The 25,149-nt window shown below is 35.8% G+C and overlaps 1 protein-coding gene across 1 annotated transcript in view; it reads left to right on the plus strand.

The window, feature by feature from the left end:
* The first annotated feature begins 11,700 nt into the window (after positions 1-11,700).
* LOC149776447 (putative thioesterase PNKD) overlaps positions 11,701-25,149 on the plus strand; it is a 48,293-nt gene continuing 34,844 nt past the window's right edge. The window contains exons 1-4 of the mRNA XM_089940862.1: positions 11,701-11,877; positions 15,693-15,814; positions 19,632-19,744; positions 24,226-24,284. Coding sequence (XP_089796988.1) covers positions 11,843-11,877; positions 15,693-15,814; positions 19,632-19,744; positions 24,226-24,284 — 329 coding nt within the window. The 5' untranslated portion in view covers positions 11,701-11,842. The remainder of the gene's footprint in view (positions 11,878-15,692; positions 15,815-19,631; positions 19,745-24,225; positions 24,285-25,149) is intronic.

Here is a 25,149-nt window from a genome sequence, read left to right on the forward strand (position 1 = left end):
CCGCTCAGACATACTCCTCTTCAACACCTATTGCCGTTCGCACACGCAAAGCATTGCAATCCAAGAAAGTACCCCAATAGAAAAAGAGTAGCATCCTCCAAGAGTGGGTGTCTTATTAACACATAAACACAAAAAATGGAAAAAGTCTTAGCCAGCATTTACTACGATCCCTCGCATCCTGCAGGTTACGCAGGAGTTCAAAAATTGTATCGTGCTGCCAAAACTCGACTGAAAAGTCTCCGTTTAATGATTGATTGATTGTTTGTTTTTTTAACGGCGCATCAGCACTTTTAGGCTATTTAGCTCCAAACAAAGTGTTATTTGTATAATCTTTTAAAACTTACAAAAGGTCCTATATCGACCAGCGATATAAAAGATGGATGTTTTCTGAATTTTTGAAAGATCTATATTTGCATTGTCAAGGCTGGATGATATTCTAATGCCAAAGGAAGGTATGGCGTTTGGTTTATTTTCGTATAAAGTTTTGTATTTGGGTTGAAAAACAGCCGAAAAAGCAGGATTCAGAGGGTTTGATTTTAATTTGAGAGCATACTGTGCGGAAAGCATTTCTCTACGATGCGATAACGGTGGTTCATTCGCCTCAGTTAGAAGGCTTTCACAGGGGGATGTTTTAAATGCTCCCAGAGCCAGTCTTATTCCCTGATGATGAATTGGATCAAGCATTTTAAGATACGATTTTCTGGCAGAACCATACACAACGCAACCATAGTCTAGTTTGGAGCGAATAAACGTTCTGTATAAATTTAGGATGACTTTTCTATCAGCACCCCAGTCAGTGTGCGCTACTACTTTAAGTAGGTTAAGTGCTTTTAAGCATTTAGCTTTTAAGTTCTTTAGGTGTGGAATAAAGGTCAGTTTTCTGTCAAAGATTATACCTAAAAATTTGGTTTCCTCAACAACTGGAGTAGGTGTTCCATCCAGTGTGAGGTTCGGTTCATCGTGATGTTTTCGTAACTGACAGAAATGCATGCATACCGTTTTTGATTTCGAGAATTTGAAACCGTTTGCATTGGCCCAATTTTGAATTTTGTTTATATTTTGCTGCAGTTGTCTTTCAATTGTATGCATGTGCTTTGACCGATAACATATTAGAAAATCATCAACGTATAACGAACAATCCACACCAGGAGTCAAACACTTGGTGATGCTATTAATTTTGATGTTAAAGAGCGTCACAGATAAAATACTGCCCTGGGGCACACCCATCTCTTGCTCGTGCAGATCTGAGAGGGTAGAGCCCACTCGTAATTTGAATTCTCTGTCGGACAGAAAGTTGGATATGAAAGAGGGCAGACGGCCTTTTAGACCTAGATCGTTCAGGTCATTTAGTATCCCGTACTTCCATGTCGTGTCATAGGCCTTTTCTAAATCAAAGAAAACCGCTACTAAATGTTCTTTCTTAATAAATGCATCGCGAATGAATGTTTCTAGTCTAACCAGATGATCACTGGTGCTCCGGCCATATCGAAAGCCACTTTGGAAAGGAGATATTAAATTGTTAGTTTCCAAATACCAGACAAGCCGAGAATTGATCATTCGTTCCATTGTTTTGCACACACAGCTTGTGAGTGCAATTGGTCGATAGCTGTTGGGGTCTTCGCTATCTTTACCGGGTTTGGGGACTGGTATTACAGTTGCTTCTTTCCAGATTTTTGGTACATTACCAGTAATCCATAAATCATTGAAGAGTTTCAAAAGAGATGTTAATGATGATTCTGGAAGGTGTTTCAGAAACTGGTAATGTATCTCGTCAGGCCCAGCGGATGTATCATGGGCCTTATCTAAAGCCTCCCTAAGCTCCGATAGTGAGAACAATTGATTATAACTTTCCGAGTTGTTGGATGTGAATTTTAAACGTGACTTTTCTTTTTGAGTTTTAAGTTTTTGGAAGGCTTCTGAATAATTAGATGATGAGGAATTTTTCGAGAAACTGTCAGCAAGAATATTTGCAATGTCACGTTTTGAACTAAAGTTGTTATTGTTCAGTGTCAGATGTCGGAGAGGGTTTTGCTTTCTCTTTCCGTTTATTTTGCGTATAGTGTCCCAAACTTTTTTAACAGAGGAACGAGAGTTTAAAGAAGAAACATACTTCTTCCATGATGCTCTTTTACTTTCTTTGATTATGCGGCGAGCTTTGGCCCGGGCAATGCGATATATATTTAAGTTTTCGGGCGTCGGTTGATTATTAAATTTCCTTAATGCTTCTCGGCGTAGTTTAATGGCTTCCTTACATTCCTTAGTGACCCAAGGTTTTTGGGTTCTTTTACAATATGGCGAGGACTTGGGAACGGATTCTTCTGCAATCTCTATTAAAATAGATGTAAAATGCTGAATGGTGTCGTCAACATTGAAAACTGTATCCTCATTCAGCCTAGTTTTACAGAGTGTTTCAAACTTGGCCCAGTCGGCCTTCTTTAAATTCCATTGTGGAATTACTTCATCGCCTGTAGAGTTAAGATTTACAAGAAAGATTGGGAAGTGATCGCTGCTGTGAAGGTCATCAGCGACCTTCCATTCATAGTCCAAAAGCAGAGAAGGAGAACAAATTGTCAAATCGATGCTTGTGTATGTACCCGTGCCTGGGTGTAAATATGTAGGTGTTTTGGTATTATATAGACACAGATCGTGTCTAGAAATAAAGTCTTCAACTTTGTGACCTCTGTCACTTATATGATTTGATCCCCATAAAATGTTATGGGCATTAAAATCCCCGAGTAAAACAAAGGGTGCGGGAAGCTGTTGAACAAGATTGTCGAGTTCGTTTGGTACTAGGTTAGTGTTTGGTGGTAAATAAATAGAGCAAAATGTAATCACTCGATGTAGAGTGACGCTTACAGCAATGGCTTGTAAATTGGTGTTTAAATGAATGAAGCTATGAGGAGCTCTGTTGTTTACAATAACAGAAACTCCTCCTGATGCCCTATCAACATTTGGAGAGCAGATGTTAAACAGGGAGTAGTTTTTAAATGTGATATTGTCTGTATCTTTCAAGAATGTTTCTTGAAGGCATAGTACCGCAGGATCATGTTCGTTTAAAAGCAGGAGAATATCATTGTAATTTGCTTTAAGTCCTCGACAATTCCATTGTATGATAGTGTTTTTCATTATAAATTTAAATTAAAGATTGTGGAGCTAGGTTAGACCTTTCGCAGACGGAATTTGTTTTGTTATTTCTCTGGAGGAAGTACGGGGGTGAATTTTTTGTTTGTAGGTCTGGAGTTCCCTTGGGCGCATGGAGCAGATTCTTCTGCATCCATGCTCTCGATGTCTCCAAACCTGTTATAAAGTTTGATGGGGTCATCTGACCCCTTTTGTTGCCTGTTTCCGTGAGATTTTTTACTCTTTGGTGATTTAGGTTGTTGTGTATTATTAAATGTAGTCATGCCCTTTCACACAGCAGCAGACGCAGCTACGTCGACCACTCCTTCTTCACCCAGTTCTTCTGTGCAAGATTTACAAAAACAACCCTTGTGGGTGTGGTGTGGAGAACGTGTGCCTAAAACGCAAATCGTCTTTTTCTGCCAAATCTTCGTGGTGTATTGTGTCATCGGGGCAGCCATTGCCAATTTGAGTTTGCAACAAGGAGACAAACAATTGTAGACCATTTTATTGAGCAGTTGCATCGGTTACCTGCTTCCCAATCCCTCCCTGAAATTCTCCTCGAACGGGAACCTTGTGTCCAGTGCCAGTGTCAGTCACCACTCCAACAACAACCACAACCAGAACCCCATTTTAGACGGAGACACGCCTCTGACGTCCAGTAACCCCTCGGAGAGCCACAGAACTCTGGAATTATGAGTCACCAAAACCAATTTTACTTAACCTTACCCAGTGACAGTTCCATGGAGGTGTTTCCCAACAACACGTTGTTCTGTTACACGGCCAAATTACATCAGGCCATCCCGTTAGATCACGAAGCCCATTGGGAAGTGGCTTTAGTAGAAATGATTCACCCGACCCAAGTCCTCAATGTCCTTCCCAATTAAAATTTTTTTACGGTGGAAGTTCATGACGAGCAATTGCAACAGGAGTTGGATAAGAAAGTCAAATATGACAATAAAACCTATAATGACAAAACTCGAACGTGGATCTACAACTTGTTGATTCCCCCAGGCTATTATTTTAGTGGTCAACATTTGGTGAGCACCATAGCCTCCAGGTTTAATGTCGTGTTTCTGAAAGCTTTGGAAACTGCCAATAAAAAGGTCACCATTGAGTACCACAAAGCAGCTCGTCGCTTCTTGATGAAATTTGATCCGAGTAAAATCGTGTCCATTGTATTTTGTCGTGAATTGTTTGACATGTTGGGCGGGAACATGGAGCTGAGGAAGAAAGTAGAACAAAAAGGACAACCCGAATTACCAGTCATTTACGACAACGAGACTTTTGCCCAGTATTTTCGTACCCCGGTAGAACTGAACCAAGGACTGAATTTGATGTTCGTGTATTCCGATGTGGTAGAGTACAACGTGGTGGGACACACCTCAGTACCGTTACTGCGTGTCATTCCTTTCAAAGTGGATTCTGCCGCAAACGCTGACGAGGAAGGTGGAAACACTTACCACGTCCACCGCGAATTTGTCCATCCTCACTATTTGCCGGTCAGCAAGTCGTATTTGGACACGGTCAACATTACTATAAAAGGAGATTTGGGACAAAATATTCCATTCACCAAAGGAAAAGTCACGGTGAAACTCCATTTTCGAAAACGGTTCTCTCACGACTCGTAAGTCATGTATCCAGTGTACCGAGGGGTTGCTCGACAGCGAGGACACGGTTTAGGAGATATGTTAAAATCAGCCTTTCGTTCGGTGGCCCCGGTGTTGAAACCGATGGTGACACGCGTATTGCACGCCTTGAAAGATGCGGCACTGACGCAAGGCAAAGAATTTCTCCAAAATGTCATCATCGACAAACAAAACCCTAAAGAAGCCTTCATGAGGGCAGGCAAAAATGTCTTGCTACAAAACGGGCAAAGACATTTTGGGCCGACGAGACACACCTATAAATGCCCTGCACGCTACCGAGTCAGGCATTCAGCAAGGACAAGGCAGAAAGAGACGATGAAGAAGAAAACACCCTTTCACCAGACTTCAAGCTAGAAAGGCCAAGAAAAGAAGAACCGTTCGAGACTTAGACGTTTTCGATTATTGAGACACAGAAAAAAAATGATGCACCGAGAATCTTGCGCTTGTTCCAAGACGGAACTGGATCTGTTTGCCATGCCCCCTACCATGATGACGATGCAAGAATCTCAGTGGGTCGAATTTCATCCCGTCTCCTCTTTGACGGAATCAGCTCCCATTGAGTTTGAAATCAAAGGACAACCCGAAGATTACATCGATCTGAATAGCAGTTACCTGTATTTGAAAGTGAAAGTGAGCAAAACGGACAACACTAATCCTGCAGACGTTGCTAGAGTAGCTCCTGTCAACAATTTCATGCATTCCTTGTTCAGCGAAGTGGACTTGTACTTGAATAACAAACTGGTCAGCAGCAGCATGGATACTTACCCTTATCGCGTCTACCTGGAAAATCTCTTGACGTACGGAAAAGAAGCCAAGAACACTCATCTGGATGCTTGCGTAGTATGGAAACCTGACACGGCAGGTATAGACAAGTTTAACGACCTAGCTATTGCAGCAGAAGATGACAATCCTCACAATGCGGGATATATGGCTCGACGACAAAAAATTCTGCAAGGGCGAAGTTTAGAACTGATGGATCGTTTGCATTTGGACATGTGGTTACAAGAAAAGTATTTGCTGAACGGGGTGGATATCCGTCTGAGACTGAATCGTAGCAGTGCCGCTTTCCATTTGATGGCCCATGCCAATGAATACAAAACTATCATTCAAGAAGCCCGACTTTACGTGCGTCGTGTGGAAGTGTTACCTAAAGTGGGAAACGACGTAAGTCAGACGTTAAGCAGAACGACCGTCAAGTATCCGATACGACGTGTGGAAGTGAAAACGTTCACCATTCCTACTGGACAGCGATCTATGATCGAAGATCATCTGTTCCAAGGACAGTTACCCAAACGTTTGATTGTTGGTATCGTCAGGAATTCAGCCTTCAATGGAGTCCACGATCAAAATCCTTTTGAGTTTCAACATTACAATGTGTCCAAGATCGAAGTCAGTCGCGACGGCAAGACCTTGTGTACCCGACCTTTCGAGCCTAACTTTGGTGCCGCAAAGAATTATTTGAGATCGTACTTGTCCCTGTACGAAGCCACCTTACAGTTAGGAACCAACACCAGTCACGGCATTACGTACGAGGATTATGTAGGAGGCTATGCTTTGTGGGCTTTCGATTTCACTCCTGACCAAGGCAGCGATGAGGGACATTTCCACCCTATAAAATCTGGCCAGATTCGTGTGGAAATTCAGTTTCCGAGTGCTCTACCAGAGACGGTGAACGTCCTCCTGTATGCAGAATTCGATAATACGATAGAAATCAACAGTTTGAGAGAAGTCATTCTAGACTATTAGAAGCCATGGAAGACTGTTATCCCTCTTTACCTAGTGGAGAAACTTTGGGGATAGAATGTGAGGAAACTGTGGAAAAAGAAGAAGTGATCATGATGAAGTCAAGATGGCCAGAACAAGAAGCTCATTTAGTCTCCTGTTTTGCCAAACACTTAGTCGAAAAAATGACGGAATTGATCAAGAAAAATTGCTATGGATGTCAAAACGATCATCCCAGTCAAATTCAACACGATAAATGCCTGATGCTGAGTCAAGAAGAAAAATTGGACGAGTATCTGGACGAAGCTTGGAGTCTCATCTCGGACAAAGACGTGTTGCATCAGTGGTATAAAGACTTGCGTGAACATTCTTGTCCACCATTAACCACTCAAGAGATCCATCGTATCGAAGCTCTCCTGAATCAGAGTGAGGAGACGAAACGAAGAAACGGTTATTTGTCAGACATTTTCAAGCAAAAAGTCAGGATCGAATTGACGACGTATTATTACCTGTGAAGAAGAAAAAAACATGGATACCTGGGAACTTTATTACCTTTTGAACCACAGTTCGTATACGGCTTCTTGGAATCCTGTCGTCTGTGCTAAAGATGAACTCCCTCATCGCAAACCTCAAGACCATCAAGCTTACGTGATCAACACGGACGACAGTCATCTCCCAGGAACCCACTGGGTAGCCGTCTACTTTCCTCAAGAAGGATGTGTGGAATATTTCGATTCGTACGGATTGCCCCCTTTGGAAGACGATATCATTGACTTTATGAGAAGAAATGCTCAGACTACCCGATTCAATAACGTGAAATTACAAGGCACAGATTCCTTGGTGTGTGGACAGTACTGTGTGTATTTTCTGCATCATCGCAGCCTGGGCTATTCCTTAGAACATTTAGTGACTCATTTTGATCCTCGTTCTTCTTCTAGAAATGATGTGAAAGTAGATCGATGGTTTTGTGACCATTATGCTTATCTTTTGTCTCAAGCTATGAAACGTAGTGTCCATCAATGGCCTAATGATTTCCAACAGTGGAAATCACAATTTCATTCACAACGTTGTCAGCCCTGTTTAAAGTAGATTGTAAATTGAGAAAAAATGTTTGTGATTTGAAAAAAATGTTTGATGTTATATTGTTGGATTATTGTAAAAATGTTAGAGTTGTTGTTTAGTGTTAAGTGATTTTTGAATAAAAAATGTTGTGTTTTGAAAAAAAATGCCTTTGTCTTTTGTTTAGCTATAAGAATGTTTGATTGATGCTCTTTAATTTCTTACTATCCCTCTCATGACACTCACTGAACGTTGCGGCTCGAAAACCGTGTGGGGGATGTTTTCCTTTACGTCCGCGCTTTGACTTTAAGAACCGGGGTTGTTTCCAGTCTAACCATCCATTGTCGACTCATCCTCCTACGAAGATGTGCTCCAAACTAGCTAAGCTCAACGAAGCCTACATGAATTTGCATAGGGTCAGACACAGTCTGATACCGAAGCCAAAAGAAATAGAGAATGTGAGAATGTTAAAAGTCACTGAAGACCTGATAGAAGAGCTCTTCAGAGAAGAAGTGAACAGGGAGAAAGAAGAATGGACAGAGAAGTACAGACTTCAGAGACAGCAGCAACAGCAGCAGCAACAACAACAACAGCAGCAGCAACAACCTGAACCTGACAGAGGCTTTGTCGATTGTCGTATCGACACCAAAGAGTTCTTCTTCTCTTTCCGAAGAAGCAGACCTACCGCCAGAAAGTCTATCTTCAGAGGACATCGCATTCTTAGAAACTAAAAAAAGATTGCCATAGCAAACAAAAAAAAAAAACAGCCCTTTTCAGGGCTACCCAATACTCTAGAAAAGAAATAACGATAAATTTGCCAATGTGTGTAGGTAGAGTAGTGTGAATATAAACACTAACTCTTTTTTAAAAAAAATGTGAGGGTATGTGATTGTGTATAGGATTGTGTGTTTGTAAGTGCTCACGTACGTTGGTGTGGATAGTAGATTAAAATAATGTTTTTGGTGTTTGAGGTGTAGATTTGGGGTTGGATTGGATTGCTTTGCGTATGTGAATAATATATTGAAGTGATTTATAAAAAATTTTTAAAATAGTGATGGGTAGCATAAAAAAGTGAGTGAGTGTTTCTTTTAGGTCCGCGCGTTGTTGGGTTATGATCTAGGTAAGATCAATTTTATGTTTTTAGGGGGATGTTTTCCTTCACGTCCGCGCTTTCACTATAAATTGAAACTCACTGGGCAGTCTAGCTACCCTTGTTGATTGATCAACACAAGAATGAATAGCAGAATAAGCAAACTTCTTGAACTCCAGATACATCTGGAATATGTCAGGCGCCTGTTAAATGAACTGGCCGCGGAGGCTATAGTAGAAGAGGAAAGAATAAAGAAGGAAGAGGAGGAGAGAAGACAGAGGGAAGAGGAGGAAAAGAAAATAGGAGAGAGGATGTCGTACAATATTCCCGAGACAGAGGATTGGGGTGCTGAAGCGAATCATCCTCCCTCTGCGCTCCCCAGAAGAAAGGTGAAAGGAGACTGGGGAAGAAGATGCGTGTGTGGCGCCAGGCCAGGAAGGTGCCATCATTAGATAGTTGCATCTGGAGTTCAAAAAAAAAACAGCCCTTTTAAGGGCTACCCAATACTCTAGAAAAGAAATAACCATCAATTTGCCAATGTGTGTGTGTAGGTAGAGTAGTGTGATTATAAACACTGACTCTTTTTTTTAATAGTGTGAGGGTATGTGTTTGTGTGTTTGTGTTTGTGATTGTAAGTGCTCACGTACGATTGTGTGGATAGTAAATTATGGATTTGTTTATTGTTTCTTAGCGTATGTGGAGAGTATAGTTTGGGTTATATTATATGAAATGAGAAAAGTGGGGGATGTTTTCCTTCACGTCCGCGCGTTGTTTGGTCATGATCTAGGTAAGATCAATTTTTAAGTCTTAGGGGGATGTTTTCCATCACGTTCACGCTTTTCGTATAAGAACCCACAGTATTCGTCGTTCAAACCATTCTGCAAAGAATAAAAAAGAAGATGGCTTCGAACCACCTTGACAAAATGGAAAAATTGCAAAACGTCCTGGACAATTTAGGAATGATGGAGCAAATGTTGGTTAACCTAAACGAGGATCACTATTCTTATAGTCCCCATCGAGTGAAGATGGAGATAAACAACTTAAGAAAAATGAAGGTAATCATCAGTGATCTGTTGAAAGAAATAAAGGAGGAGAAGGAGGATGAAGAGGAAAGGATAAGGATGAGAGCATGGAACAAAAAAATTGAAAAAGAAGAAGAAATTGAGAAGAGGAAGAAAGAAGAGGAGGAGAAGAAGAAAGAAGAAGAGGAGGAGGAGAAAAGAAAGAAAGAAAAGAAGGGAAAAAGTGTAGGACAGAAAATAAGAAGCTGGTGGAGAAATAGAAGAAATTAGAAGAAGAAAACCAAAGGCCCTTTTCAGGGCCAGCCATATTTCTCGAAAAGAGAATGACTTTTCATTTGCCTACCCCTTTTTTTAAAAAAAAATTTAAAAAAAAAAAAAAAAATCCCCTTGTCCCTAAACAAGCCCAAACTCTATTCCCCATGTTAAATTCCCCTTGTACGTATACTGACCCACGATTTTTCGCCATGTTAAATTTCCATTGTACGTATATTGACCCAGGGGTGTTTTTAATGCTAATTCCCATTGTACGTATAGTATCCCACTTCACTACTGCCGAACCTCCATTTTTCTATTACGACTCTATGGTCTAAAAATATGTAATAGAAAAGAGTCAAAAGCAACAAGCTTTGTAAAACCCAACAAATATATTATTTCGCAAGAAAAATGAAATGTGTGGTATCGCGAATTAAATTCAAGATAATCCTAGAATTTCTAATACAAGTCCTAGTGATTAAAGTCTTGAATAAAATTCATTGGTATTCCAAGATAAATCCAGCTCTGGAAGTGTTGATGTGCTCTTGATTGCTTGATGGCCTGTATCGTTGTGATGTGTCAGTAGTCTTTTGTTGAATCACAATATTACAATCCAAGAATATATGCTTATTTGAATTTCATTATAAATCCAAGTCTCTACTTCCACGAATGTTATTTTTGAGAACTTTGTATTTCTAAAGAAGAATAACATGAATTAAATATTTTGATTTTTATAAATTTCAGCCGAAATTAAATATTTGACACGACAATAATACAACTGATTCTGCTCAGATCTTACAACATAAATGAATAATTTCTTGATAAACAAGATTATGTAGTCCTCTACTCGATCTTAGGTCACAATTAGCATTTTCTATTTTTTTAAAGAAAGAATTATTACTGAATGGAAAGTTCCATTTTGGAAGCTTTCAAATGTTTACAAGATAAATCTGTGTTATATTTATAAGATCTGTTACTAAGATTATAAAATGTGGTAAACAACAGGTAGACCTAGCATTTTAAGAGAAATTTCCAGTGTTATAGACTCAGATTGAAATAAACATGTTTAAAAAACCCAAATAAATTATTCAGGTCAGGTAGAAATGAATTTTGGACAAGGTCTGCCACAATATACAATTATCCACAGCATACAACGAATAAAACACCAACAAACAATGCGAATTAAATATAGATAACAGGACAAACAAACACATGCCCTAGAACATGTAAGATATAATTTAAATAGTGTCAGTCAATATGAATTTGATCCTTCAAGCCTACAATAATTAAAAGAAAACACACGACCAATAATGATACATTTTGGCGGCGATGACTTTCTAAAGAGGTCACTTGAAGTGCAGACGTTTTTAGGGTGAGAAAAGAAAGGAAAACTGACCGACAGGAAAATACCTGACGGGAGATAAGTTCTGACCTGAAAACTCTTATCCCTAAAAAAATTAAAATCAATATTTGATTAAAACTTAAACATTAAGCCCTCGGATATTTAAAAAGTTTTGTGCACTGAATATAAAGAAGCATATAAAGATAAAATAAAACTTAAAACAATACTAGTTGACCATTGACAAAGAACATTATATCCACATTACGATTATATAAATCGTCGACCGACCTGGCGATATGCCGATTATGCAGTGGGCCGAGTTTAGTTAGTCGGATTTCGTCATGGCCCGAAAACATTAGCGGTCTGATTCTGGGCGGAGAAGTCTCTGAATCAAATTTAGGCAGTGCTTTCATTCGGATTGATCCGAGTTATCTAAATGTTTGTTTTCACATAAATTTTCTCCGATTGTATGATCTTGACGACGCAAAACCACATTTTACTGTTTATATTTTTACAAATTCGTGAAACAGGAGGCCTAGTTCACTCCAGCTTTTTCACTATATGTTGAAAAACTTCACGATAACGAATGGCAAAGGTTGGGGGCTGCTTATTTAGAATAGGGTCAGTTGAGAAAAAGAAAGAGTTGTTGTCGTGATGAAGCTTTTGGTATCGCAAACTGTCACAAAACTAAAAAATCGCACACAACTCTTAGTCCATTTACGTCGGATTTCGTATTCCAAACTTCCAATATTTACATTTTTTATGCTGATATTTTCACTTTTATTGGGGGGGGGGAAGCATATACATAATATTAATATAGGAAAAAATAGCAAATGTTGGTCCTTCATATCAGACCTTGACGCTGATATTTATGTTGTGGGCATCAAAGTCTTACAGCTTAACTAACAGCGCTGTGTAGCTTGTTTTGATGTCAACTAACATCATACCGAAAGTCAAATTTTCAGGAATATTTCACACAACTGGCAACTAAAATAACGACGCTTTTCTACCAAGTCGTAAGGTTTTAGTCAGACTTTACCTACTACTATGTCTTTTCTCTAATAAATTCAAATTATCACAAAAGAAATGAAATGGACCTGTTTTCAAGTTTAGTTGGCTTACATTTCAGTTGGCATGAAAGCCAGAAATCCCGATATCAGGTTAAGTTGAAATATTATTCTTTAACGAAAGGAATAAAAATATATTATGCCTATTGAAACTGTAAGCAACATTTTGTTTCATTCAGGAAACATATCCCCAACATGAACCTACTTGAACATACTTCGGTATACCTCAACTACCATTGCATTTCAACAAATTCAAACGTTTGTCAACGGAACATGAAAATGCATCCATTTGCTAGTGTTAGATTTTTATTCCACCAGGATAAAAACATCACAGTAAGTATATTAATTACATATCAATTCATGGAAGAGTGTTGATATGGGCTGCCAAATGTGTGAGATATTCCTGAAACTTTTGGCTACTCATTCCGATGTCAACCAACATCAGAACACGCTATACAAGCCCGTTATTTGGATAGTAAGACATAGTACTAAAATAAAAATAACATGCTATGTCTTACATTGACAAAGTAAATGTTGAAGTAACTTTTATCATCTCGGTATTGGTTTCAGAGCACTTAAGAAATTGAGGAACAATTCTTAAACAATGTCGGTTTTATTACAAGTTCATTTGCACTGTGAATCATCATTGTACCTGTGCTGAAATTAAAAACTGAAAACTTCATGGCTGCAGACATTTTTTCCATGACAGTTTATTTATGAGTATTATGTTTTGATTACCTAGTTTATAACGGGGTCGTACTAAAGACTGCAAAGCCTCACAAAGCCATGGAGAATCATATTAGAAAAATGCAATTATATTGACGAATAAATTCACCAAACTAAAAGATTAGTTTTCAGCATAATTATGAGGAATTAAATAATCAAAAATTAGGCAGCAAAGTTCAAATTTGATAAGTGATAAGTCTGATAAAATCATATTTGGAATCTTATTATTTTAAAAGCATTTTTTTTGACTGACAAACTTGAAGCATTTTCTTTATTTGCAGCAAAGTGCGAAATTACTGTAAAAAAAAACTGCAGAAAATAGCATTATCAGCTACATGTTATCACATGATACCAGCAAAACAAAATGGCCACTCTGACACATGATACTCTGAAACTGATGTCATGATGATATACTGTTTGCTAACCCTCCTGTTTGTACCCCATACTACCGATTTAAAAAAAAAAAAAGCATTAGTGATGTAAAACAATCACCTAGTCATTTTATTCATCAATTTATAGTTTCTAACTTGATTATCAGTAAAGAAGCTCAAACACTGTCATCTTTTTTTGGGACAATGGCTTTCACCAGCGTTTGGTACAAACAGTGGTATTGTTGCTTACACCTGTAAATAATACATAGCTTATATGTAATAACATACACGAGGATACCTCTCCATTTCCTGTGACTTACTGAAACCCAGCAATGATATATCAGGCTACAGTTTGCATTGTTTATGAATTTAGCATTGATGTTTAGTTTAATATTCATGTTTACGTCAGGTTTGAATTGTTTTCCCACCTTTAAGGAATGCCATTCTATTTTCTATTGTTACCCATCAACATGGCCACATGATTGCCAGATTAGCAAAATGTTGAAAATTCATAGTTTTCCCTCAATCTGATAAAGGTTGGATCTCCACTGTTATACATGAAGACCTGGCTGGTAACCAGTGTTATTACCATGATCAAATTTTTTATCAGCCAATCAAATGAAGTCTTATATCTTCGTGTTTGGGAGACTGAGCAGTATGGCTTAAGACCATCATTGTGTGCCAAAATGATTTTATTCACTTTTGGATTTCTGAAATCAGCATTTCCATTGGCTAATTCGAAGGTCACCAGAACGTGACCCATAAGTGGTCACTCTCACATCTAAGGACAGTGGATATTTGATTTCTAATCAGGTTGAGTTTTTCCTCATCATCCAGCTGTTAATGGTTGCCCATTAAATTATTGCAAATTGCTAAACAGCTTTATATCTATATCTATCTATCTATCTATATATATATATATATATATATATATATATATATATATATATATATATATATACGATACTTGTGACTCACTACAGCTAAAGGAATATGTCATACAGTCTGTTATACTTATTTAATCTGTTTGAAGGAGATTAACAATTTCCATTTTTTTGAATGGTGTTTGATGTCTGATAATTAAGTCCCCAAAACCTATAATGGTAATGAGTAACCAGACTTTATGTCTTGTTGTCTGGTATCTTTCTAGTACACTGTAGTTATTCACCCCTTCCTTTTTTCCCTCTTTAGTTTATGTTTATCTGAGTTTACTTCTTTATGGTGTACATTATCATTAATATGATACTATTATTCCAGTGTCTAAACTGTAAGGAAAATGTAAGTTTTCCATGCAGAAGTTCAATTTAGTCATTACCCTACAAGCCAATATAGTATGCAGCAATAATTACTATTGATTTGATTTATTATATTTGCCATTTTTTTTTTGTTAAAGCTAACTAAGTTAGTCTCATGTGTTGTATAGAGTGCACATTTCTTCTGCTTACCAGTTGGAAAGCATACTTCTAGATCATAGGCATTCATTGTATCAAGTGACAGATGAACCATATGTTGGTGTGTTGACAAAAGATGAGCATTCACTAGTCTTGTTTCTTTAAGGGTTCACCCCAACAGTTGTGATTATTTAATCAGGTAATAAATTGCTGATACAGTGGATTAGTATGGTTTCTTCCTGATATAGAAATAACCAACTTGCAACTACAGCATTATATGAACATAATTCTGAAACTTTGGGAAATTTACCCATAAGGGAACTGTAATGATCAAATGTTATTAAATTCCATTACAATTTTTAACACGACAATTTTTAAATAATATACTTTTGGTCTCTAGGCTTTCACATTGGAGAAAATGATTGCATACCATTAATTTTGGTATGTTGCAGGCTTCCAGGCAGTATATTTTTTTTCTACCCCAGTTGCCCTCTCTTCACATGATGGTGTAACATGCTAAATGGAATACTGAACTCTCATTGGTTGACTGAAAATCAAGTTATAAATAAGTGCAGCTGAAAATGAAGTTAGAAATAAGTGCAGTGCATCATGTTTGGTCAACTATTTTGTCTGCATGTTAAGTATTGTTCCGAAATTTGTAGCATTTTTTCATATAGCAGTGGAATTTTGCTCATGAGGTGCTTTCATTTAATGACTAATGCAAAATAACACTGTAACAAAATTGAAGTATCTTGGGTAAATGGATTTTACTGACAAGCATTGTATAGAAACAATTGGTTTGTAGTTTGGTATTGTAAATCACTAATAAGAACTGGAAGAAAATGAAATAATGGTTTAATTTGACTGTCTTACATTTGTAGATACTTTTTATACACAAGGACAAGAATTGGCTACTACTACCACAGACGAGATATAGCAAAAGCTAGGGAGAAATATGGTCTCAGCTCGGGTCACACAGTTGTCCAGCCAGCTGAATATGGCTGTAGGTATAAACCAGGATTTGGAGTTGCACAGAATGCTATGATCAGTGTTCTACCAAATAAAATCAATGATCTGTATTCTGCCAAACCCAATCAATGATCAGTCATTAATCAATCACTTGACAGTATCATACTAAAGATTGAACTATGTATAATAGTTTTATTCTTTTGACATTTTGTTTCCATAAAGATATTGCTAGCACAATCCACCAGTGAATATTTAACAAATTTTACGTTCGGTTAAAGCAGATATGGGGATTTTCATTCCTAAACTTTTATCAGTAAGTTGATTAGTTCCATGAGATCAAGATTGATTGGTTGATATAATGAGGGAAAGGTTATACCATCCAGAGTGATATAATAAGGGAAAGGTTATACCATCCAGAGTGATATAAGGAGGGAAAGGCTATATCATCGAGAGTGATATAATGAGGGAAAGGTTATACCATAAAGAATAATATAATTTTAGTTAGTGATTTCCCTAAGTTTTAAAATATGTGGGGCTTTCCATCAATTTTAAACTAGTTGGCTTTTCATGAAAAACAGTGTACTATACAGGTGAGTACAAGAGGACTCCATGGGCATTATCCCCATGAAGTATTTGAAATGAAAGATTCTGAAATGGGATGCAGTTATTAATATTATCTTGGGGCTTTTTTCTTCAATAAATGGTCACTTTTAGAAACCATTTTTAGCCCCTGTTAGCTAAGATTCATTGGAATAGTTGGAAAATTTCATGTGAACTTTGAAACATATGCCTCACCTCCTGTTACCACTACCACCATTACCACAAATCCATTATAAACTGAATCCAAGTGATAAATGACAACCCCAAAATGATGCCAGGTTCATTGCTTAGCTGTCTGTGTCATACAGTCATAGCCATGAATGCATATCACATTAACAGTACCTTTTAATTTCATTTCTAAGCAATATATGTTCAGTGCAGATGCCAGTAATTTGATACATGCTACTTGCATCAAAGCTTACCTGAAAGAAATTTAAAATTTTTTGTTCATGCTTTAATTTCTATGTATTAATAACCCCTGAACATTTTGCATTATTGGTCAGCTGGTGATAAACAGGGCATGCCAAATGAGTACTGCATAATAACTGGCAACTGTAAGAAAATTGGCTGTGCATTCCAAATGAGGAATTTATTGGCTAGAGACTAGTAGGAATTTGAGACTAGGGTAAGAAGTAGAACATTGTTCTTGCGTGCTTTTATTAGAAGATGATAATAAATTGATACTTGTTGATTCAGAAATGTGTTGCTTTCCATAATTTTCATGCAGCTTTACTTTCTGATGATGTATTGTCTTGAGATAAAGCAGTCAGTGAAAGATGGCAACACAGGTAGATAAAAGTTGACATATACTGCATGGGGTTTGATACCATGTAAAGTGTGTGAGTTACCTAAAGAATGTAAACTTTCTGCATGCTATCATTTGATAATGAAAACATTCTGACTTGTATTTTGAAACTTTAACATAAGTATGTAAATAGCAATTTTTTAAAGACTAGACTCGGTGATGAGCACTTTTTAAATTAAAGAAATTTGAAGATTTAATTGCCGTATTTGCATTATTGTTGTCTTCATAAAATAATTTTGAAACAACCATGTCTAGGAAGTACCATTTCATTAGATTATTTGTTTTCATAAATAATTTGGCTAATATATCAAGGAAGCAAAGTCTAAATCTTATGTGAATGAAGGTTTAGTTGCAAAATGTAGGTCAGAAACATATGGGATAATGCTTTGTTGTGGAATTCGATATATGCCGAGAGTACAAGTTTGTTTTCTGACCTAACTCGTTGTGAAAATGTGAAAAAAGCTGTGAAGCAAATACTATTTAACCAATGCAAGATGTTATTACAAGTACATAGGCAAAATTAAAACATAACTTTGTAATCCTTTCAGTGTATTGTTGTAACAAAGCTAGAAAGTGAGTGGTTATATTATGAAGAAAAAATCTTTCTTAAAATTGATGCACTCACATGTTAGCTGTATTGATTAGGTCAGAAGAAGGGTCTAGTTCATTCGTATATTGACTTTATTGCTTCATTGTGATGCCTTTGAAAAGTTACAGTAATGTTTTATTGGCAGCAATGAAATTGGGACACACATTTACATGTTGGAGGGGTTGTCTCAAAAATTTAAAAAATTTCAACTGCCATTTTATAGTGAACTTCCAGAGAGTAAAAAAGTATTGCATAAAACCAATTCTAAATGCAGATGTGCATACTGAGAAATAGAGGACATAATTCAAATAAGATAATGAAATCACATGCACATACATGTGCATACACATGCACACACATTATTAAATTTCTTGCTTTGCTCCCACTTCTTTGTGTTCAGCTCTCACCTCTGTCTATTCATCCAAAAGAAGTTACTTCTCCCTAAAATTTAAAGTTAGACTGACCCCTGATATTGACTTTTAGGGAAAGCCACTCATACACATGTATAATCTTTGTTCACTTTGGCTGGATAGTTAAACAAATTCAAATTTGTCTACTCAAGATAAATAAAACCTATTCAGTTACACTTAAATTAAGAGTAATTGTAGACACGTCATATTTGTACTTCCTGTGTGATGATGAATCAATTTAATATCCTTTGCTCAATAAATATTTATTTCATACAGAAAACTGATATTGCTAGCGAGTTTTGCAGAATCACTTGTTCCACATAAAATTCTACTTTTCTTGTAGGGGTATTTATGTACTTGCCCCAGAAATAAACTGTGGCTCGGAGAAGAAGAGTCCATGTAAATTTCCAGTACGCCCTTATTGTAAAGCTGTCCAGTTTTTGGTTTACTGAAAGTCTTGAAAGATTTTACCATTGTGATGCAAAGCAATAAAGAAGTCCAAAATTATTTTGGAAGAATAATCCTTTTCTTCTGTCAGTAAAGAACTGCTGTTTGTAAAATTAAAATTTATGTCAAGAAGACTGGTATTTGTTTGAAATTGTTACTTATGAGAATCAACGTTCTTGGAGTTCATAAACATAATGGGCTTTTGTTATAATAACATTCAATCCAGTAAAATGCATCTTAGCTGTACAGTGAAATATTTATCGTAATGTAGATGAAAGATTTTATAATTTCATACAGAGTCAAAAGAAGGTGTCTAGTATTGTCAGGATTGGGTTATATCATGGGTCATTATAGTACAACACAGTAAAGTCTTTTTAGACTAGACTCAATTAAGATTGTTTCAATTTGTATCTGTATAATAATTTCAGGGAACACAATTTTCTCATTTGCACTTTGAAGTTAACTCGTTGCTTGCAATTTCCAGAATCATAATTGGTGATATAAATTTTCAGATGGCAGTTTGTTTTAATTAGAACTTAGAGTTAATTCAAATTTTTTGTTATTTCATACAAAAGAGATGGGAACAAATGTGTCTAGGTTAATAGGTATGCATGGATTAGGTAATGATAGGATTAAAAAATTATAAATTATATTTTCATTTATTTTTATCTAATTATTTTAACAAAGTGCATGTAGGTAATTTGTTTACAGTCGCTGTTTGAAATTAGGGCACAGATAATTTACAGACAAGAATTATTTGAAACAATTGTAATAACTACTGTATATACTTATAAGTTGAGTCCAACTGCAAAATGCACAGATAATGTGCCTGCATATCTGGGTCTATTCAGTTATGAATAATCAGTAGAACAGGCAATACAGACCCTGATCTGTTGATACATTATGCAACAGCAAATTAATATTTATATTCTTTGCAGTTGGACTTATAAGCAAATATATACAATAATATATATGATAATTTTTAAACCTTATTTTGCAGCACTTCAGATTATCCCTATTCCTATGGCTTTAGACAACTACGCCTACCTTGTTATAGACACTCAGTCGAAAGTAGCTGTTGTTGTTGACCCAGGAGACCCAGAGCCTGTAGAGGTAAATGTTGCAACTGTATCAAATGAAACTTGTATTGAAGAACACTTTTGTCTAGAGAACATTTGTTCATAAATTTTAGCTTCAGTGTTTCCTACAGAAAATCACAGTAGAACATCATACTAAGACTGTCAGAGGACATTTATTATAGTCACATGCATTTCCATGAATTATGTGAATTAGACATTTTACCTTGTCTTGTGATCATTTGTTTGAACATGTACTTAGGCAAATTGTTTTTGAGCAACTTATCTGATGATGAGTTTTACTTTCTTTTATAAATTTCTTTTATAAATTTAAATGAATTAAATTCATGTAAAAGAAAGCATGTCCTGATTTTAGAATCTTAATAGTTATTTTGAGAAAAAAGTACAAGTTCTTCATTGTCAGATTCAAGAAAAAGAGTGAAAGGTTGACTTCTATGCAAGGGCATTTGTCTATACCAAATGAAACTTCTTTCGTGACTTCTTTCTTAACAGGTTTCTGTGTATCAGTACTTTGTTATCTTGTTTTTACATTAGTGATCTTTTGTATGCTTTAAAGCTCAGAACAGATTCTATATTGTTTTAAAGAATTCATTATCTTAGAACTACAGACCCAGAAAGGGTCATTAATATAAAATGTGCACTTAATCTGTACTTCATTTGCATTTGGAATTGATATTGTTCACATTTCATTCATGTTTATATATCAGCTATCATCTCATTAGTAAAAGAAAATAAAAATGGAAAAATTGTACTGAGACAAAAATAAATTTGAGTTTAATACAAAATTTTAAATTGAACTTGAACTAAATAACCTACAGAAACTTAACTGGTGTGTGTGTACACTTTCTACGTGAATTTTCCCTGGTGTTGCACTTTAGCAGTGATACAGAATTGCAACAGCCTAGTCAGTTTATGTTGTTGTTTCTAAAACAAAACATTAGAAAATAATAAAATGCAAGGCAACATCTCTCTCATGGAATGTAAGCAGTCCTTTTCTTGGACAATACTGTCTTCTTTTGAGGGGATACAAGGGAAGTAACTAAATATAACAATATTTCACAAACAAAAATCCTTATTAACTACATTCACTGTGAGTTCAGATGACAATATTTTTGCTAGTTTTGGTTACAAAGAGTGTTAGTAAAGACAATTTATGCCATGTATGCAGTTGTACTATGCAAACATCTGTGCTGTCTTATATTGATTATGATAACAAGGTTGCAAATAGAAGCTCACTAGAGAGAAATAAACCCATTGTTTCAACTTGGGCTATCAAATACAGGGGCTATTTTCTTTATAAAGCAAGTCTATATGCAAAGTTGACTGATGTAGGAAGCTGACCTTGGTTTCCTTTTACTGGTATGTTCACAGGAATTTATAAAACATTTAAAACAATATAATGATTGGGGCTCTCTGAGTGACAGTTTAGGCATAGGTGCAACTGGATAGGTATCATTTGTGTGCCACAATCACAGGATGTTGAGCTGAATATACGACTACATGGTTCTGAGCAAGTTTCACATTTGCAGCTCAATCAAAGTATTGGAAAAGCACAGCGGGCGCTGCCATCGAAATTAAATGTTACATGGGAGTTAGACCTAGCTTGCGAAAAAGGTGAATATAAGTCAAATCAGAATTTTTTTTGCATGGAAGAGTTTACAGTTAAACTCAGTATATTACAAATATGAGTTCCAATATGAGGGGCTTCAGGTGGTCAAGTGGTCTAAAGCACTCACCTTTACGGATCACTGCCCTTTCACCTCTGTCCACATGGGTTAAAATCTCCAACTCTGCCAATTTGGGTATGTGAGAAAGCTTGCCAGTGGCTTCCTGTGGGTCAGTTTTTCCAGGCTCTTCCTCTGCCAGTTATACTGTCCACTGTTATGTATATTTAATTTAATTTTTTTTTTTTTTTTAAATTATTATTCCAGTACATGCTATTGTAATGTAATATTGTTTATTGGATTTGATATTGTCCAGAATAGAGTTCAGTTATGTTTGACCTGACTGACTTTTTTATTTTATGTAAACAACTAATAATAGCAATATTGTATCTAGTTGCTGACCTTGTTCCAAAATCAGTGACAGTTTTGATAAACAACCTTTTTTTTATATATTTTTAATTATCCTTATCAGAGTAAGAATCGTTAAGTTAAGCCAGGGTCATACTTGGACTGTGTGACATCAAGCATGTGTCAGTTGCTAAACAGACTTCTATTTATTCAAAAGGATGAACTCTTGACCCCCATCCATGAATCTGTTTTGTGTTTTAGTTAGTTTTATAACTGTTGTTATGATAAGAAATCTATGAATTGTGCTTTAACACTTGGCACATCAAGTTGTTTTATGTTGTGTCCAGTTTGGGCTGAATTTTTATTTTCTCCAAATTATAGAATTCAGTTGGTTGTTTTCTTGGAAATACAAAAAGCGCTGATAATTCTTGGACAAAGACATTTACTGGAATTTATATGGAATTCAAAAACTGGAATAATATTTACTGTGGTTCAACAAGAGACTGTTTACATATCAGTACAATGCTGGCTATCACAGACATCATCACATTCCATTTTGGATTTTCATCAGGATTTGAACTGAGATTCACTTAGGACTTTTCATTGATAGGACTTGTGTTTTAATTCTTGGATTATTTTTGGATTGAATTCACAATACCATAAGTTCATTTTTTATTTTTTTCACTTTTTATTATAGGGAAATAAATCATTGGTTTAATTTTACAAAGTTCGTTGTCTTCACTCTTTTCTCTTACATTTTTTTAAGAGCATAGACTCATAACACCAACATGTGTAGACTATCTTGCATTGAGAAATGGGCATTACAAGCCAAAAGAACAACAAATGTGAGTGTGAGTTCAGACTTAGATGAAAAATAGAAGCAATTTACATACTAGCAAACAACAAGTGGTAAACAACATTGATGAACATTTAACTCTGTGACAAGTAATATTTAATTTAACATTTTCAAATTATTAAAATGCATGTTGATAATAGTAAATTTCTTTAATGTATACCATAATGAAACATAAATGCTGTGCATACCATAGTCTGTATGTATTTCTGTTTTATTAGATGTTTGTGAGTTAGAAAGTTGTAAACGAACAGCACTGACCAGTTTTTAATTTTGTTAATTTTTTTATAAATTTAAATTTGAGTGCATTTTTGAACATGTAAGTTTTGAATGATTTCATTTTTAAATCCTACTATTGAGACCCTTGATTACTTATTTGACCAGGATTGATTGAAAAGATTTCCCAGAACATAAGACTAAAAAAAAAGGATATATCGTGGAACATGCATTTTACAGAAATAGAACTTATTATATGGTGTTTCAACATATTGAGTGACCCAGTATGTAACTAAAAACAGTACCTATACCTTGTTGGTCCTAAATTAAAATGGTGTAAGTCTTACATTCAGTATGGCTGTCTTGGTTGTCACTACTCCTCATGAATGGATGATCATTATGACATTGTGTTTTCACCAAAAGACTTATCATGTCTAATTGTCCATAAATGAAAATGGTGCCAATGACTTCCAGTATGTCAACCACAGCTTCTATGAAAATATTGTTATTGCTGAAGAATATCAGAGAGTGCCTCAGCATTCAGCAATTAAAAGGAAGAAATGGTCTTATTGCGATTTCATGAAAATTCTTTTTGCCCAGTAGAACATCGGTACCTTGAAGGAACTCTTGTTATATTTTAAAATTGTGAAGTTAATGAAATAAAAAGAATAAATTGACATTCATTACTATGAATGCTGTCCATTTGAAGATTCTGCAACTAGGAAAAAAGTAATATTATTGTTGGACATGCCTTGCAGGTTATAGTTTTCCAATGTGTGTGTGTGTGTGTGTGTATATATATATATATATATATATATATATATATATATATATATATATATATATATATATATATATTGCAGTCTCTATCTTAATCACTATAAGTGGAGTTGTACTAAACATCATAGTGCACACACACACACTGTACATGTGATACTACATGTTAACAAATTCCAACAAGATTAGTAATGGTGGCAGAGCTGTAGTTTGTAGTGAGCACACTGAGCAGGGATGTAAAGAGTTGTCTTCATAAATGCTTAAGGCTTATCAGGTTTTCTTGTAATGAAAAATCTATACAGTCAAGTGATATATCCGAGATACATTGTGCTGAGGATACATATATTTTATTGATGTAATGGGGATGATATGAAAGTCTACTTAGTATTTGGATATGTTCTGGCTCATGTCACTGTTTGTTGAAGATTCTGAGGTTGAGTAATTCAGCAGTGCACATTTTGCCATGATTAAAGAGAATAGAAGATGTACATTTACAAGATGTAGCCAATCAATCCAGAAAACTTTATTAGGGAGTAAGGAGTAGGAGGTGAAGAGTTAATAACATCATATCAAATACAACTTAATATCTTCCAGAGAGTGCAAGCAGCCGTAATTCTTGCAGATTTAATTTCATTGCAGAATGTTTTGAATGAAGTGGATATTACCCCGGAAGCTGTATTAATAACACACAAACACTGGTAAGCTGTATTAATAACACACACACACTGATAAGCTGTATTAATAACACACAAACACTGATAAGCTGTATTAATAACACACATACATTGCTGAGCTGTATTAATAACACAAACACTGGTAAGCTGTATTAATAACACACAAACACTGGTAAGCTGTATTAATAACATACACTGGTAAGCTGTATTAATAACACAAACACTGGTAAGCTGTATTAATAACACACACACACACTGGTAAGTTGTATTAATAACACAAACACTGGTAATCTGTATTAATAGCATACAAACACCGGTAAGCTGTATTAATCACACACAAACACTGGTAAGCTGTGTTAATAACACAAACACTGGTAAGCTCTATTAATAACACAAACACTGGTAAGCTCTATTAATAACACAAACACTGGTAAGCTGTATTAATCACACACAAACACTGGTAAGCTGTATTACTCGCACACAAACACTGGTAAGCTGTATTAATCACACACAAACACTGGTAAGCTCTATTAATAACTCAAACACTGGTAAGCTGTATTAATCACACAAACACTGGTAAGCTGTATTAATCACACAAACACTGGTAAGCTGTATTAATCGCACAAACACTGGTAAGCTGTATTAATAACACAAACACTGGTAAGCTGTATTAATCACACACAAACTGGTAAGTTGTATTAATAACACACATACACTACTAAGCTGTATTAATAACACACATACACTGCTAAGCTGTATTAATCACACACATACACTGCTAAGCTGTATTAATCACACACAAACACTGGTAAGCTGTATTAAAAACATAAAAACACTGGTAAGCTATATTAATAACACAAACACTGGTAAGCTGTATTAATAATACACA

This window comes from Sinohyriopsis cumingii, chromosome 18 (assembly GCF_028554795.1).
Source record: "Sinohyriopsis cumingii isolate HCF-2022 chromosome 18, ASM2855479v2, whole genome shotgun sequence".
Taxonomy (NCBI): Eukaryota; Metazoa; Mollusca; class Bivalvia; order Unionida; family Unionidae; genus Sinohyriopsis; species Sinohyriopsis cumingii.